This window comes from Colias croceus, chromosome 19 (genome assembly GCF_905220415.1).
Source record: "Colias croceus chromosome 19, ilColCroc2.1".
In the NCBI taxonomy this organism is placed as follows: domain Eukaryota; kingdom Metazoa; phylum Arthropoda; class Insecta; order Lepidoptera; family Pieridae; genus Colias; species Colias croceus.
The window spans coordinates 4,454,242-4,472,437 of NC_059555.1; the positions used below are offsets into that span (position 1 = coordinate 4,454,242).

At 34.4% G+C, this 18,196-nt stretch overlaps 2 protein-coding genes and 1 long non-coding RNA gene across 3 annotated transcripts; 1 reads left to right on the forward strand and 2 right to left on the reverse strand.

The window, feature by feature from the left end:
- Positions 1–676: 676 nt before the first annotated feature.
- Positions 677–1,581, reverse strand: LOC123700211. Its single transcript, XR_006752600.1, has 2 exons — positions 941–1,581; positions 677–830 (listed from the first exon to the last, which is right to left on the reverse strand). It is a non-coding gene; the product is annotated as an uncharacterized LOC123700211 (long non-coding RNA).
- A 533-nt stretch (positions 1,582–2,114) lies between these two features.
- On the reverse strand, positions 2,115–6,107 carry LOC123700212. Its single transcript, XM_045647361.1, has 4 exons — positions 5,827–6,107; positions 4,855–5,035; positions 4,068–4,253; positions 2,115–3,939 (listed from the first exon to the last, which is right to left on the reverse strand). The coding sequence occupies exons 1-4, from the start codon at positions 5,931–5,933 to the stop codon at positions 3,100–3,102; spliced, it is 1,314 nt and encodes a 437-aa protein (XP_045503317.1). The 5' UTR covers positions 5,934–6,107; the 3' UTR covers positions 2,115–3,099.
- Positions 6,108–6,727: 620 nt separating this feature from the next.
- On the forward strand, positions 6,728–14,497 carry LOC123700291 (squamous cell carcinoma antigen recognized by T-cells 3-like). Its single transcript, XM_045647469.1, has 17 exons — positions 6,728–6,869; positions 7,081–7,199; positions 7,545–7,720; positions 7,943–8,114; positions 8,246–8,396; positions 8,549–8,625; positions 8,759–8,864; positions 9,115–9,324; positions 9,632–9,805; positions 10,072–10,183; positions 10,417–10,637; positions 11,343–11,622; positions 11,746–11,845; positions 12,555–12,675; positions 13,083–13,315; positions 13,653–13,844; positions 14,263–14,497. Exons 1-17 carry the CDS (start codon positions 6,765–6,767, stop codon positions 14,399–14,401), a joined length of 2,688 nt encoding a protein of 895 aa, XP_045503425.1. The 5' UTR covers positions 6,728–6,764; the 3' UTR covers positions 14,402–14,497.
- The last annotated feature ends 3,699 nt before the right edge of the window (positions 14,498–18,196 follow it).

An 18,196-nucleotide genomic window follows, 5' to 3' on the forward strand; every position in this document is an offset into this window, starting at 1 on the left:
ATGAAAGTGATGGGGTGTGTTTGCGCATGGATCGAGTTTTGCACGTAAGCTATGTGCCGATTATTTTATTTTTGAACTAGGCTCGCGAATCGTGGCTTCTCAACTACCTACAGCCTTACTTATAAAAACTGACTGATCTGTTGCTTAAACACCTCTCAGTTAAACAACTCTCAACTCCTTAAACAATGATTAAAATAATCTTACTTATAAACCTCTCTCAGCAGTCTCTCAACTAAGTAACGTCAATATATTTTTTTCTAGTAACATTATCGAAATTAAACCCGCTATTCACTAAAAACTTGACTAAAAATGTACTTTTTGACAAATATGAATGGTAGACTTTATTTTGTATGACATTTAACTGCGAATAAACTTTCAAAATATAATTATGTCATTTCTTTGTTATTTAATTTATTATTTAGCAATTGTTGTACAGCTGTGATTTATGTAAAATTATGTTTAATGTTTATCATATTTGTACAGTGAAAAATCAAATAACTGAAAATGAGCATCAATTATTATTAATCCTCCTTGCAAAAAAGCAGGGAAGAACTTATGAAGCAACAACAAGAGTTGCATGCAATGCAATTACAATCCAACAGGAAAGGGAGACTCATGAAAAAAGGCTCTAAATACTTACTTTGGAAGAGGAATATTATAAGAAAACAATAATAAATTTACAAATATATGAAAATATTTATTTAATTATAAAAATAAGTTTCAATATGGCTGTGTTGATGTTTTCCCTTGTTTTTCGCATTCATCTTATTATTCTTCTACATTATTAGGGACAGTTGGATTTGTTAATTGATTTTCAATGCCTGTAGGATCTAGAAAGAAACAAAAAAAAAGAATTAAAATATGGATAGGTAGCATTTATGTATTGGCATTATTAAATATACTTTGTTTGCATATGAAAGTATTTTGCGTAAATACCTACCTTGATTTAAAATAGACTCATTAATTATTATTAGTATTGTTAAATTGTGCAAAACTGCACCAGCAATAATCGTGATCTTGATCACGTGGAGGAATCCTCACAACGTTTCATTGAGAATGCGGAATCTTTGCTTCCACACCCCGAAGCAACGCTCGACAGTTATAGTAATTATTCCTCGTTCGCATGTGACTCAGATCGTACAATATGCTTCCCAAAACTACGACCGGAATTCTTCTTCTTTCAGGTCCAGAGAATTCACGCTCTGAATATAAATTTTTTTTTTGACGCCTACGAATTCTAAAATCACGAAGCACCTGCACATCATTCGTAAAATCTTTACTCAAACTATCAATATCCATTTTACCAGAGTTATTTTACTGCGAAGTGAATAAAAACACCACAAAAACACAAATAATATACTCTTGGCAACTACAAAACGTCAAATGTTTGACAATATATCCGCCATGATGTCTCTCAAATAGATTTAAAACAGGGTCGGACGTTTCTTAAATTTTGACATTATTTAACTGTTACTTAAACACCTCTCAACACTGAATTGGGTTTTTAAGTGAAAAAAACGTTGATCAACAGCTAAGAGGGGCTCTTAAATTTGAGAGACGTTTATAAGTAAAGCTGCTATTTGTTATTCTTATACCACCTCATAACACCAAATAGACCGATAAATCGCCAATGCGCAGCTTAACCGTCAGCGTTCTTTTTACTTGACGCGACTTATAACTTGGTGTGACATAAAGAACGACTTAATTGAGTGGCTTATTTTGAAAATTGACGATGTTAGTAGAAAAGTTACGCTAGATTTTGGAGTGATAGAAATTCTTAGATTTAATTGGTGCCAAAGTTGTGACTGGAATTATGAATAACAACGAATGTAATGTCTCATATAATATTATGTTCGCAATTATCCAATTAGTATTAAAATTATATACCGACATGTAATTATTGAATAGCATACAAATTATGTAATCTTATTTTTTATAATAAAATATAATGGAAATTCTCGTATTTTTTATTTCTTTTAATATAATTCATGTGTTTTTAAACTTATCGAAATAATACACATTGTTAGTTGAAATTAATTTAAGTCCAGCAAAATCTTTACTTTTCATTTCTTACTACACCTATGAAAAAGTTTTGTGAAAAATAACACGTAAAATATGTATTTCGAAGTCAGTTTATTTGAATACAACATCAAGGGACATGTGGAACACAATATATGATATACACCGTAGAAGAATGTTCAATGTACTAATGCACAGAATAAATAAACTTATCAGTAGGTACCAATGATTATTCAGATCGCATCGTGGCATTTCTTCATTGCCACAACGTGTTCTTAATTAGAGCCACAACACGAATTTCCTTAGAACATTAAACCAAAGCGAATTTCACGTGTAATATTACTGTGATCACAACACGAAATAAGCTATTTTACCGAAAACGCTCATTGAGCGTGAAATATTATAATATATCCCTGTTCTGCCATTTAATTCTTTGTTTTGCTTTTAGTAAACGTATTTTCCCTAATTTTGGCTCTTCTCCGTATTGTCGTCACTCGTTACAATTTATTATTAGCTTACTTTCAGCATAGAATTAAAAAAATGGGATAGAAACATTGAGCTATTATTACTACGTATGGAGGAGACACCACGAAGAAAATCTGTGCGCCAAGCGCGGCGGCGCGGGGCGGCTAGTGAGTCAAATGACGCAAAATGGCGCCCGCCAAAAATTTTACTCGAACCAAGTTTTAAAAATGATTATCTAGTTAATTACCGATGAAAAGTTATTTCTTTGCACTTTGCCGCATTACTTGAATTATTAGTGCAATATCGTAACACACTCGAGGGCATATTTGATGAGTTTCATGGTTTTTTGCTATAAAACAAACAAGACATGAACGCGACTATCGCGCTAAAGCGACTGAGTGCAGTTTGGCCATATGGCTTATGTTGAGCGGAACATAAGTGATGTAGGCGGTGTCGTCTCCATATTATGTATATCTCAATGGATAGAAAAGTAAAATCCTCAAAGAATACTTATATAGGATGGTTTCTTGCCTCCTAAAGCCCAACCATAAAATATTTTCATAAAATCATCAAATAACATTTAAACACGTTTTGTTCGTTTCATTATTTATATGATCAATTAAACTTGTTAAGAAGACTCCTCAATGTGCTCGGATCTGGTAAGCAAATTATCTTCCTTAACAAATTGTAATAGGACTGAGAGCGTTTATACAGTTTTAGTGCTACAATTTTTGTATTCATATCCCATTCGCAAGTATTCGATTTAATTTTAAATTTCTTTAATTTATTCTTTAGAACTGGACCGGTTGAAATTTTACAGGCATGTAATTTTTCTTTCAGTTCGCGTATAATATTTCGAAGTTGTTTGATTTTGTTTGATTGTTTTTTGCATTTGATGTATAAACTTCTGTTATATTCAGAAGGAAGTTTACTTGGTTCTTCTTTATCTGTTTCTCGATATATTGAATATACATTTTCTGAATCGTTTGACTTCCGAAGCTCAAGTCCTTCCGACTCTTCTGTATTGAGAAATGTCGTATTATATAATAAGGGTTTCGACACTTGAGGTGCGTTTTGAGTTGGTTCTTTCTTTTTCGATACTTGAGGTACATTTTGAGTTGGTTCTTCCTTTTTCGACACTTGAGGTATGTTTTGAGTCGGTTTTATTTTTTTCGACACTTGAGGTATGTTTCGAGTTTGTTCTATTTTTTTCGACACTTGAGGTATGATTTGAGTTGGTTCTATTTTTTTCGACACTTGAGGTACGATTTGAGTTGGTTCTATTCTTTTCGACACTTGAGGTATGATTTGGGTTGGCTCTATTTTTTTCGACACTTGAGGTATGTTTTGAGTTGGTTCTATTTTTTTCGACACTTGAGGTATGTTTTGAGTTGGTTCTTGGTTTTCTGTAACTTTTGATACTGATATGATATTATTTTTAGTTTCGTTTCTTATCTGAAATTAGTTAGTGTAGTAAATAATTATTAAAAATATATTTAGCGATTAATAATTATAAGTTACTTACTACGTATAATTATAATTATAGTGATTAATTCAATGGTTCTTAAAAAATAATCACAAACCTTTTTAGATGGAGGTTCTTTTATAACTGTTTCTCGTATGGAATTTCCATTTTCTGAATCCTTTAATTTCTGAAGATCAAGTTCTTTTGAAGACTCATCGATACTGAGAAGAGTTGTATTATGTAATAAAGGTTTCGACACCTCACCTGATACTGATGCATTCAAGTTTTTAGTTTCGTTAAATATCTGAAATTGATAAGTTAATCTTCATAAAGGTCCCATTCGTGGAAATGAAAACGCTCGACAGAGGACGTGAAATCAAACGAATTTCCTGCTATAGACCTTTTATTGCGGTCAGGACGCTTTGTGAGCAAATTTGTTGATGAGGGTAACATATTACGACTTTTGATAATTTATTAGATTTTATATTTTCATACAAAAATAAATATTCATTTAATTTTCCGTTTAAATATTATGAACTCAACACGCATCCCAAAATTAACGTAAACAAGAAGCAAACGAGAGGGGGAAGAAGCGTGCACGGGCGTCGCGTCGTCCTTTCGATAATGAATAGAACATAGACTTGCAAATGTTAGGAGTTAGGACAGTTCAATAAAAGCTTAAAAATCATTTAAAAATAATTTATTGCGTTATGCCAATAGTCGTAGAACAAATGTTGTTACTTATGATGTTAGCTATCTTGTCCTGCGAGGTTGCTGGTGTTTTAAAAGTAACCCTGTATACATTACATTATACAAGGTGTCATATGCTATGAACTGAAAGACATTTGGTACTAAATAATCGATTCTCGTTTAAAATGCAATGAATGTTTCAGTGTTTTACGAACCTTTTCAGATTCAGGGTCTGGTGTAGCAGTTTTAATTAATCTTCTACGAGATATATCCATAAATGATGACATTCTAAAATGTTTATTGCAGAGCATTCTGTGTTCTGTGAATAACTTTTTATGGAATTCTGGCAAGTCCCATTCGCCGTCAGGAAAACAGAATTTAGCCCATGCTTCGCACCTAAAACAGAACCACTCTTAATTCAATATTCAGGTTTAAATTAGATTATCAGAAATTAGAGCGCAATCGTAAAAAAATCAAAGAGAGAAGTCGTTATTATTCAAAGAAAACTATAGCTTTTTATTTTGTTTTGACCTATAATTAACCTGCGATCCAAATTAGATATGTACTAAGATTGATATTGAGTAATTTTTCGTTAAAGAATCTACAGGATTATAATATGAAAGTAAAAATTATATTCATGATATTTAATGTAAAAAAGTAAATTGCGCTTTGTTTCATTGGGAAATAACAATGGAACAAAGCGCAATTAAAAAGTGTTATAAATAAAAAATAAATAAATAAAATAAATAAACTATATACCTATACAAAAATAACGTTATCATAAAGTTTTTCCGATGGTAACAAGTAAATTTAAATGTACGCGCGCCAACTAAAGTAAAGCTATTGCAACGCCATCTATAAAGGGGTTGTATTGAGATTTGAGCTTAAAACTGAGAGCGCATGTCCTGGTAGTTGGTTAATGGTTGGTTACTAGCATGAAGTTCGAGGACACATTCAATAATCAATAATCAATTCAGCCACAAATTCAGCCCTGCCAATTGCCTTTCCCCTCCCAGCCCGTTTAGACGTCATTGATTCAAGACGGTATTGATTGATTGTATGCACTATACATTTCATTGCAGATAAGGTTTTTTTATTTATTATTCGTTGAACCGAAGTTTAAGTTCTTATGAAAATCGGCATTGGATATAGTTAATGCAATTGTGTATATGATTTTTATTACTCACCGAAGTTTATTGGTTCTTCCGGGCTTAGGGAAACGATGTAAAATAACACGAGCATTGTCACTTGGGGATTCCCCACATTTCAAGCATTTTCTATATTTTTCTTTCATGTTAAAACACAATAATTACATAGGTCCCTGAATATCTTATCAACTCAGCCTTTATTATGTAAAGAAGTAATCCTTACAATATTATATTCTACGTATATTGCCACCAATTTTCGTCGGAAATCCTTTTATGATAAGGTGGCGCTAGTCTAACCGCAAACACATACGTAAACACTGGTAAACACTATTGCAGTCTGTTGATTGCAGTCATGCAGTACTCACAAGAATATAATATATGTAAACAAAACATATTTTGTTAAATTGAGGAACAATCCTCTCAATACCTATGTATAGATACTTTATATTTTTAATTTTTAAATGATTCAGCGCATTTCATTCTAGCTTCTAACTGCTACATTAATTTCATGTACACCTAGAAGAATTCGAGCGTATTGAAAGTACAATTTCAAGGTCGTGTCATGGCACTACCGTCACGTCATGGAATAAGGCGACAATTTTGGCATCTTAGAATCTTTTCAAAGAAGTTTCACTTCTAACACGTGTGCTCGGCACACGGGCTCTTTTTTATATTATAATATTAACCCATATTTAATCATAGTTTTTCTAACTTTCTATCCCCGGAAATTTCTCTCTAGACATAAAAATCATCTGTTGTATCATAAAATCCACAGATAAAATCGCTCGATTGCAGCATGCAGTCAATTGTCCTTGTCGTTAAAAAAAACATTGCAATTATGTCAACATTGTGTCATTGGATTTTGAGTATCAATTTGACAGTTATTCCGCCATAGCGTTGATTCAGTGTTATCAAACACTAAACGTATTCTTTGCACTAAACAGTAAATTAAATTAGATTTATTTGTATAGATTAATATGGCTATTGTAGAGGATGAAGTGCGGAATGGTTCTGAAGGGGAAGATGAAATAGAAGTCGTTGTTGAAGAAGATGATGGAGAGGTAGATTCTGATGATTCGGACGTAAGCATACCCCACATATTTCGTTTTAATAAATCTTGCAACGGTTAAAATGTATCTTGTGATTTTCTACAATGAACGTTCTACCTGATTGATGTGAAATTAACGTAAATAATCTTTTCATTAGATTGACTCTTTCGTCTGATAACTATGTTTATCGCTGCATTTGAAACATTGTACCTAACCTTCAATTCAATTAATTTAATTCTTATAGGATGATGACGATGATGATGATGAGGAAGCTTTGGAAAAGAAAGTAGCAGATTTAGAACGTAAGATAGATGAAGATCCATATAATTATGATGATCACATTAATTTAATTCAAGCTTTATGGTAAGTATTTTGAAGACACACATTTTAAACATATAGGTAATTCACAGTGAAACGAAATAATCATACAGTCAAATGAAATAATGTCTAAATGTTCTATAAAAATTGTGAATAACGAATATGTACTATTGTAATAACCTGATGAATACAGACAGCCTTTCTAAAATGAAATTGTTGTATATGCAATAGAAATCAAGAAGTCCTACTTAGTTACTGGAGCATTGATTATTATTTTTTAATTTATATGTTATTGTACATTTAAACATAAGTTTTTAAAGACAAATTAAATTCTTAATAGTTGAGTTTGTAATATGAAGTATTAGTATACTAATAGAAATGAACTTTTAGGGGTCTGTCAGAATTGGATCGCTGGCGAACAGCTTTTGATAGACTCCAGAAGTTATCAGTGCTGAGAGCTGAACACTGGTTAACGAGGATTCAAACAGAAGAATCTCTGGCTCATTCTAAAGAATCTAAAGATCATATTGCCAACTTGTTCAAGTTGGCCGCACTGGACTGTTATTGTAAGTACATACTCCATTTCATTTTCTTTTTATCAATTTATTTATACTGTTGAGTCAAATTGTTTTGTGGATATTTGTCCTTGTAGTAAAAATAATAAAAAGTTATATAAACAATAATGTTTATGTTTCCAGAAGGTGACATCTTATTAGTGTTTAATCAATAATAATAGTGTTTTTGTTAATTTTTATTTTTTATATATAAATAAATTTTCTTTCTTTCAGCAATACCAATTTTAAGTGAATGGTGCTCATGGTCCTTAACTGCTGGTGAAGTTGAGAATGCTCGCACGCAGCTGGAGGAAGTCCTACGTAGGGCGGGTGCTGATCCACTTTCCGGAAAGATATTTTGGGACGCTAAACTCGAAATGGAGAAAGCTCAACTGGAAAACATGAAGTTAGTTTCAGCTTAATATATTTTGGATTTTTTTTCTTTTAAATTGGCATGTATCACATAAATAAAAATTGTCCGAAAAATGTCCTGAAATATATTTTTTTTGTTTCTTTAATATGTATTAATATGTGCAGCCAGGATGATACACAATATAAATCCCAAAGGAAGAGGATATTATGGTGTCTAGAAGAAACTGTTTCCAGGCCTCTTTTAAGGGGAGATGAAGCATGGCAACCCTTACAGGAGTTGGCTCTTGATTTATATGACCAAGAATATGTAGATAAGGTATAATTTTGTTTATCTATATTATCTGTTTAATTCATTACTAATTATAAAAAAAAGGTTTCTAAGTTTTTTTTTTCTACAGCATGCTCACTTACATTACAAATAAGACCTTTTTCATCATAAGAATATTTTTAACATAGTTTTCTTTGTAGATAAAAAAACAACATGATGCAGCCATAGATTATTTGCAAAAAATAACACCATTTGAGGACAGATTATTAACGTTAGAGTAAGTATGGATATAATTTATATAGTTTGTAAGTAAAATTTTCTATATCGATATATACTACTATTTTGATAGTAAAATAAGTAGATTTTTTAAAGTAGGTAATATTTATTTTTAAATATTTTCCTTTTTTCAGAGAACCAGAAGAAAAATGTAAGGTATATGAAGAATATATAGATACAGTGAAGGAATTGTCTCAAGAGGAAAAGTATGCAGATTGTGACAGCAATGGAATTCTAAAAGTATGTTGGGCAATCTGTATAAATGGTGACAATTTACTTTTTCAGAATGCACAGTAAAATTACTTTTTCACACGAAAAAAAAACATTTTATGTAAGCCCAAATGAACATGATCATATCTATAATATGAATTGTTCTTTACATAAATGAATATATTTTAAAATTTCAAAGATAAATATTATTATGGTGACCTTTTCTTTAACTACCATAATACTATGATTGATCGTATAATGGTTTAAATGTACAAAACAGGTCCTATATGAGCGGGCAACAACCGAATGCCTTGCTTGTGAGGGCGCACACGCACTCCTCCAAGCGTACGCGCGTCACGTACAACGAACATCGTCAAGGGAGACAATCGCACGAGTGTTGGACGCGTGTGTGAGACGGTGTCCTAGACGAGCCACTTTCTGGATACTGAAGATGCAACAGGCGGAACATGAGGAGAGGGAATTTGATGAGGTATAAAATATTATATTAGAGGGTTATAAACAAAGGTTTAGGTTAGGTCGTCCGTAGTTGCGGAAGACGATTGCACGAGTGTAAAATGGAATGAATGGTTTGAAACTAAATTCAAACTTTGTACACATATTGCATTAGTGATAATAGATTTTTTTTAAATTTATTTTATTAAAGCTTGTTTTTTAATCTATTAGTATATTTATTATTTTTCACTTATTGTTTGAGTATGCTTAATTATGTTATAAGGAAATAAATTCGAAATATGTACTAAAAATAAGTAAGCGAAAAAAAATTACTCTTGTTCCAGGTAAAATCAATTTTTGAGACTGCACTATCAAAGGGTATGGATTCATACAAAGATGGTGAAGCTCTGTGGCTCAGTTATTTGGAGTTCACTCGGCGAAGGACTGCATTCGATAATGAACCTGATGTGGAAAGACTTAGGAGAACTTTTAGACTGGCGTGGGACTCTCTAGCTGAGGTAATTCATAATTTTAAATGTAAATATATTATTTGTCACATATTTTATAGGTAATATTCTGTTAAATGCATGTTTATGGCTAATTAGTTTTCCAACAATTCCTATTGTATTTTGAACAAACATTGTGTAAATTGAAATTGGCTTTTATTTTGTGGTCTTTTATTGCAAAATCAGTTTTACAGTAACATAGAATTACATCATTATAAATAGTAAATTGTAGATTTAATGAATAAAATGTGTTTTAAAAAATTGTGTTATATTTGCAGGCCTGGGGCGACGAAGCCAATGACTGCGAAGTGCCGTTGTTTTGGGCGCGATTGGAGTATAGTCGGATGAATGACCCTAAACAAGGGAAAGAGATCTTTGAGGAAATATTCAGTAAGAGTTGTGCAGGATTTTTTGGCTATATGGAACGACTGACGATTAAACTTTTTGTAGTCCACAAAATTTTACTCATTTATTTTATTTGTATGATTTTGTGTTTATAATTCTACTATAAATTTACACCAAATTTAAAGAAAATATAAAAATTCACGCCTTTGACAGTTCCCACAGAGGCAGACATCGTCTGCCAGTTCAGCTGGTATCTAATATAAATACTTTTGTTACAGAGTACGGTGAGAACAAAACGCTCTCCAAGTACTGGGAAGCGCTCATACACCTGGAGCTGGCTCGATGGAACGGTTCCGGCGAGCGGCGTCTGCGCGAGCTGCACCGGCGTGCGCTGCGCTGCGTCGGCGACTACCCGCCCGCACTCGCCGCGCTGTGGACGCACTTCGAGCGGGACCACGGCCAGCTGCACACGGCGCTCGAGTGCGCGGAGCTGTGCCAGGTGAGGCCGGCGGTCGCTATGGTAACGGCACTCGCGAGCTGTGCCAGGGGGGGCAGTCGGTTGCTATGGTAACGGCACTCGCGAGCTGTGCCAGGTGGGGGCAGTCGGTCGCTATGGTAACGGCAGTCGCGAGCTGTGCCAGGGGGGGGCAGTCGGTCGCTATGGTAACGGCACTCGCGAGCTGTGCCAGGTGGGGCCAGTCGGTCGCTATGGTAACGGCACTCGCGAGCTGTGCCAGGTGGGGGGCAGTCGGTCGCTATGGTAACGGCACTCGCGAGCTGTGCCAGGGGGGGCAGTCGGTTGCTATGGTAACGGCACTCGCGAGCTGTACCAGGTGGGGCCAGTCGGTCGCTATGGTAACGGCACTCGCGAGCTGTGCCAGGTGGGGCCAGTCGGTCGCTATGGTAACGGCACTCGCGAGCTGTGCCAGGTGGGGGGCAGTCGGTCGCTATGGTAACGGCACTCGCGAGCTGTGCCAGGTGGGGGCAGTCGGTCACTATGGTAACGGCACTTGCGAGCTGCACTTACGACTACTCGCCTGCGTGTATACATCTACAAAAGTATTATAATAAGGAAACATTTAGCTTTTTGTTTGGTTGTAATGGGTAAATTCAAAATTAAATCGATCCTAATAATTATTACGACTACCCAATCCAACCTACCACATTTCAATATCGTAAAATTTAATTAAAAGTTTTATTGCAGGCCAAACTTAAAGAATGGCGCGACAACTATCAAGCGATGAAAGAAAAAATGACCGGTCAGAAACAAAAGGGTAAACAGGGGCAGGGTAAGAAGGGCAAAATGGACAATAAAAAGAAAGCAAAAGACACAAAAGCCAACAAAGGGAAAAGAAAATCGGATGAGGTTGCTGAAGGCAGCGAAGTGAAGAGGAAAAAGGAGGAAAATATGGAAGTGGAAGTAAAAGAAAAGGACGCAGATAGTGCGAGTGGTACCAAGAGGGCTCATGAAGATGATGAAGAAGGTATGTATTATTATTGAAGATATAAGTTATATTTGAACGTCGAAATCTAGATACACACATGCCTGATATTTTTCAGTATTAGTTGTTTTTAAAATATTTTCTATATTTTTATTTTTATTTTAGGTGCTGAGTACAAACGGCAAAGGACACAGAGCGAGGAAAGTGCCAGAAGGCTCGGGACGAGGGAGGCTTGCACACTGTTCGTTAGCAACCTTGAGTTCAAGTACGTTATTATTTAAAAAAAATATTTTACTGTTAGAAATGGTCCTATTAACGTTTGGTCCTTCGAGTCGGATTGATGTAATTTAAGTTTATTAGAAAATATTTTAAGCTATTGCATAGCCTTGAATGACCGCCTCCTTGGTGCAGTGGTTAACGCGTGAGCGTAGAACCGAGGGGTCCTGGGTTCGATTCCCGGTGGAGACGAAGAAAAAAAAATGTCTCGGTCTGGCAGGACACAGAAGGCTGATCACCTACTTGTCCTTAAAGAAAATCGATCAGTGAAACATATGTATAATGCATCTGCCCCTTACCCCACTAGGGGACATGGGACTTCACTTTTTTTTTATAGCCTTGAATGAGGCCTCGAGCGCGGGGACCGAATCGAGAAATTCCGTAACGAAAAAACCTCACGCTCCCCACTCCGACGGGCGGAGGTGTGGCTTGAAGGCATAGCATGCAATAGCTTTACCGCGGCAGTCCCCGAGTGCCACACGTCTTTTTTATTTATACGTGGATAACTTTCAAACGATATTAGTATTAAAGTGAAATAAACTTAAACTTTTAATAAACGGACTAACATTTTTTTTTCATGTTTACTTTTACAAACATTAATATAAAAATATGATACCCTCGAAAAAAGAACTACCTAAGCACACTTTCGATATTACATTAGAGGTATAAAATAATAATTTATGTTTACTTGTTTTTAGAACGGACGAACAGAGCATTCGCGACAAACTGTCGGAATTCGGCAAGATAGTGTCTTTGCGGTTGAAGTCTGGCGTGAAAGCGTTTGGAGGCTCCATTTGCTACTGTCAATATGAAACACCTGTAAGTAACATTTTTTTATTTTTTATTTTCTTTCTAGACCAGATTGGCCTTAATGAATTTTCCACATGTTTTTTTTAAGTGAAACTTCTTTATACGCGTTGAGAGTAAAATTCGCGGGTCGCGTCATGGCAATATCGTCACGTCAGAGAATAAGGCGACGATTTTGGTATCTTTGAAGCTTACCGAAGAAGTTTCACTTCTGACATGTGTCTCGGCACACACGCTCTTTTTTTCTTAACATTATTTGGAATTACATTATTTGTCTTTGGTGTGTGTATGTGTGGCTACAATTGCCCAAAAAATACATAGAGATTTTAATGTTTTGTATAACTAATAATAATATGTTAAACATATATCAGGTGTGTTAAATAAAAAAAATTGAACAAAACGATATATAAAATTCACAGGAGTCAGTCGATGAAGCGCTAAAACACGACAGGGCACCTCTCAACGGCCGACCGATGTTCTTATCCCGGTACTCAGCTAAGAAAAGCACACCAACATTCAAATATCCAACGAATGTGGAGAAGAATAAGTTATTCGTGAAGAACCTGCCCTATTCGCACTGTACGAAGGAAGCGCTCACTGAGATATTCGATAAGCACGGTGCTTTGCGGGACGTTAGGGTTGTCACTTTCAAGTAAGTTGATTTTTTTATGAATTTACATTTTACACCGATTTTTATTATAAATTGAAAAACGAATTAAAATGTGTTCGCCTTATTTCACTTGCCTTTACTGAATTTCTTTTTTGAGAAAATATATTTTTATATATTTTTAATACTACATATTAACATTTTAACATGCAGAATATGAGTATTTTGTAAGATGTGAGATCTTTACTTCAAATTGAATTAAGATTAATCTTCATGAATAATAATTTTTTGTTACTTCACTATCAGTATTATATTCAAATTTACATAAAAGCAAATTTATCTACCTAACATAAAAAATATATATATATTTATAACCCTCCAGGGATGGTAAACCCAAAGGCCTAGCGTACATAGAGTACGAGGACGAGGAATCAGCGTCTACCGCTTTGGACAAGACAAACGGGCTACAAGTCGCGGACAGAGCGATACAAGTGGCCATAAGTGCTCCACCGCCGAAGAAAGACGACTCTACGGCCACGCTAGGGCTGCCAAAACGCGATACGGGTGGGGGCATGTGAGTACAAGTTTATTTATTAATTTTTATAAAGCGTTTTTACAGATGTCTAACGTAAACAAGAGCGAATGGTCGAGCGGATTATAATATTAACGACCGCAATGGTAAATGTTTTTTTCCTTTGGCTTTTATTGAGTGTGTATGTAGGAAAACAGAAAAAACATTATATTTAGGCGCGTTTTCTTGTGTTTGTTTTATTCATTCTATTATTTATTACAAACTTATATTATATTATATCAATACTCAGCGAGCGTGTTTAAATTGAGACTTGTTATGCTATTAGACGTGTAACATTATTTAAATATTAAAAAAAAATATCAACTGCACATGAATAAATTTTACATTTATTACAATTTTTACATAATACTTGTGTTGTAGCATAGAGTAAAACTTGTTATTTATAGACTATAATTTCCAGGCGGCGGACACAACTAAGCAGCTTCATACCGAGTGTCCTCCAAAAACCAACAGCGAGCACTTCCAACGGGACTTCCACGAACGGCGAGAAAAAACCGCTCTCTAACACTGATTTTAGAAATTTGCTGCTTAAGAAATGAATAAAAATAAGTAGTGTCCTAATTGGCAAGCAATCGTACGAACAACGTGAACAAATTATCATACGTATATGTAAGATTTTTGTTTGAGAGGTTAAATATATATATATCGTACAAACAACGTAAGAGTTATCATACGCATAGATATGATTTCAGAAATATGTAATGCGTTTTAATAATATGCTCAAAACCTGAAAGCAAATAATATATGATGGCAATTTAAAAATTAATTTTTGTACGTAAAAATAAACGGCACAAAAAAATGTCTTAACGTTAAAGCCAATCGATTTGGTAGGTAGGTACAAGCCAATGATTTTTTTTATAATGGTGCTTTTAACATAAATAAATATTTATAGAAACATATACAGCAATGTCGACATTTGTACGAAGTTAAGGAAGTACTTTTTGTTGTAACATTTAAATAAGTTGGTCGTACGATAACGTGCCAATTATGTCAAAGTCGTATCGAATCATTCGGGTATAATTGCATCAGCAATAAATTTTATATAGGCTTCGTTTTAGCATATAAATAAACCCCAGTGTACACGGCACTCATGTATAATAACTATTTGTAGTCATAGCTTTATTTTGTTCTATTATCTATATAATTTGTTTCGCGATTTGTAAAGTTACAGAAGAGTGTATACTGAAAATTTATTGATATTTGTTTGATTTCGAAGGTGGTAAAATATTTTCTTTTTTCTGTATTAAAATTAAGAAGACTTCCAATTAAGAATATGAATGGGATCAGTATAGTGTAATAACCACATTTGGTATAGTTTAAGCTTATGTTCGTATTATTGCGTATATGTATACTATTTATATCAGATTTGAATAAAACAACATTTTCTTTAACTTTTGAACTGCTGTCACATTATAATGAGTGTTCTCATTATGTTAATATTTAAACTGGCTAGTATTTGGGATAATTAGTCTTTTTTCACAGTAGACTTATTATTACATACTTTTTGTAATATTTATTATGTAATACCTATGTTAAAAAAAATATGTAGGTATGTTTCAAATTTCTGTACATTTCGATTTGGTTTTTAATAAAAATTACCTATATCTATCGTTTCAACTCAAACCCATTATAAAGTGACAGTTCTTTTAAACGTGAAAGAAACAAAACAAAAATTGATTTGTTAGTGACTAAAAGTTTTTGTTTTCCTATAATTCATAAGACGCAGTTTTTTATAAGAATCTTATGAGTGCATTTTTAATATGTATAAATGTGTGTTTGTTTCAAATCCAAACTGATTCCCGCTATTTATAACGTATGTCGTGTTACGTAATTAATAAAAATTGTTTTATACTTACTGCCGTTTTTTTATTAAAAACCTACCTCTGTTTATTTAGTTTTATAGTAAGAGTAATATAACTACCATATTATATTTTAAATTCATATGTCTATAGTTTGACGACGCGGTTGGCGCAGTGGTAAAGTAACTGCCTACTGAGCCGACGGTCCCGGGTTCGATCCCCGGTCAGGGCAAATATTTGTGTGATGAACTCAATTATTTGTTCTTGGGTCTGGGTGTATTATCTATATATGTATTTATTAAATATTATATTTATCGTCGCCTAGTACCCACAACACAAGCCTTAATTGAGCTTACTGTGGGACTAGGTCGATTTGTGTAATAATGTCCTATAATATTTATTTATTATAGATTATAGATATATCGGTGTCAAATAGTATGGAGATTAATAATAAAATATTTTCTTAACTTGAAATTTCTTTAATACAATCTTTGAATGTAGCCTTTTTACAAATAAAAATATATACCTAACTGTTTAGGCGTGTTTTGGCGTGATAAGCTAAGATGATACGGACAGACAGACAGATCTATCTTAGTACAGAATTCGACCTATTACAAGTTACAAGTTACCAAAAAAGATTAATTTATCGATGATCGATCATATACTAAATTCTCTGAAGCTCATATGCAAATGATATACTGTTTGGGCCACATCTTCGCAGTTTTCGGGGGTATCCTGGTAACATGTTAGTCTACAGCATGCGAGAATAACAGCTTCAAGTATTTCTTTAGCGCTGGGATCTTTATCATTTACTTCCAATTCTGAAATGCGTTCTAGGGCGTGCTTACAGACTGCCTCTACGACTGGTTCACGGTCTGCCGGAGTTTTATGGGGTGACTGCGTACGAGTGCTCAAGATTTGCATTTGTTCCCTGTCCGTACCTGAACAATCCGACAGGCTCATGTTTAGATTATCTTGTGCACGATATCCCACTATTTTAGAAGCTGCCAGATAGGCAGTTTCGAGAATTTTTGCTTTATTGGTTACTTCGGAAGCCTTGATTACGTCAAGGATGTTAAACATGTTTTCACAAGCAAACTGCGAGGCTTTTACTTCCAATGGATCAAGGTCATTATTTTTGAAAATGTCGGTAGGATATTGAGTGGAAGTAGAAATTGTAGACGTTGGTGTAATATGAGCATTCCTTTTACCACGACGGCCTTTTTTTCTTGATGAGGTTGATATAGCTTCCCCTGGCGTGTTCGGATTCATTGCTTGATTTGCAGACGTTAACTGCATGCTGACTTTTGTTTTCTCGATTTCTTGTTGTTCTTTTCTTCGCGCAAATTCAAGTAAAGCTTTAATAACTCTGGTCAATTCATAACTTACCTATGTAAATCTTAGCAATGGGGTTAAGATCCCCCCTTTTGCCTGAAGATGTAGGCTCCGAGCACGGTGTCTCATAGTTATGATTACTGTGATTTCCTTGGTAGTTATTGTTTCTTACACTCCTTTTTGATTCTCGCCACGGATCAATTTGGACTCCGTGCATGTTGAGTAGTTCCGTCACACCCCATATACGTTGCATATTTTGCGTCTGGTTTAAGGCAACCTGAAAAATGATAGGCCGATCGCTACTGGCATAAATATTTGCATACTTAGGGGAAAACCCGAGTTCGCGCAAGCCCTCAATAACTTCTTCGGGAGCAGTATTCCTAGGAAGTCCGCGTACTCTAATCTTAACCAATTGGTCACTGGGTAACTCATGCTCAATTAATTCTATAGTTGCGGAGATTTCTTTAAGAAAGCGGTATATTGCTTCAAATTCTATTTTAGTTTGTGTCTGGAATTGTATGCCCGAACTACAAACACGTGCGTTCGGACAACGCCCAAAACTTTCTTTGAGTATCTTTAAATGGTGGGCCCAGTTTGGTACGTAGTTCACAACTATAAATGTGTAGGCCAGATTGTTATCCATTTTTACGTTCTACGTATAAATTAAGCAATTATACGTTCAAATGGTTACGCCAATATTTACTAGGCACACTGTCTGCACTTCAAAAGAGATACACACTCTGCACTAGGGAGAGTAGGACTAAAGTTAAATTACGCTGTCTACTGTTTATATTGGCTGACTAACCTTAAGTCCTGCATACAAATCGTTTCTAAAGATAATCTCATACGCAGAAATGTTATCACTTATTATGACGGCTAAAAGCATATAAAGCAGTGTCGCATTGTTTTGTTAAAATAAAGGTTCGTTATTCAATTAAGGGAATGAACATTGTTATTATAATCTGGATAACAAAGGACTAAGGGGAAATAGAAACAAAAGTTACAACTTAATACCCTTGTTCTTATCTTATCTGTACCTATTGTTGTCTAAGTTCTCAGAAAAGCTATCACGTCTTAAATTGTGAAAATGACTTATTGGATAGATTTGATAGAATCTAGTGTAGATGGTTTATTTAAGATTATATTCCAGTAGTTTGTAAAATACCGATTATTCCGAAAAAAATACAAACCTTCGGTCGA

What these genes read in the sequence shown, in the direction of transcription:
- LOC123700291 (XM_045647469.1), top strand. Translation starts at nt 6,765, where the DNA reads ATGGCTATTGTAGAGGATGAAGTGCGGAATGGTTCTGAAGGGGAAGAT. An exon ending in GTTAGGGTTGTCACTTTCAA is followed by an intron (nt 13,316 to 13,652) that starts GTAAGTTGATTT and finishes ATAACCCTCCAG; the next exon opens with GGATGGTAAACCCAAAGGCC. An exon ending in CGCGATACGGGTGGGGGCAT is followed by an intron (nt 13,845 to 14,262) that starts GTGAGTACAAGT and finishes TATAATTTCCAG; the next exon opens with GCGGCGGACACAACTAAGCA.
- LOC123700212 (XM_045647361.1), bottom strand. Translation starts at nt 5,933, where the DNA reads ATGAAAGAAAAATATAGAAAATGCTTGAAATGTGGGGAATCCCCAAGT. An exon ending in GGAAGAACCAATAAACTTCG is followed by an intron (nt 5,036 to 5,826) that starts GTGAGTAATAAA and finishes GTTCTGTTTTAG; the next exon opens with GTGCGAAGCATGGGCTAAAT. An exon ending in CAGACCCTGAATCTGAAAAG is followed by an intron (nt 4,254 to 4,854) that starts GTTCGTAAAACA and finishes TATCAATTTCAG; the next exon opens with ATATTTAACGAAACTAAAAA.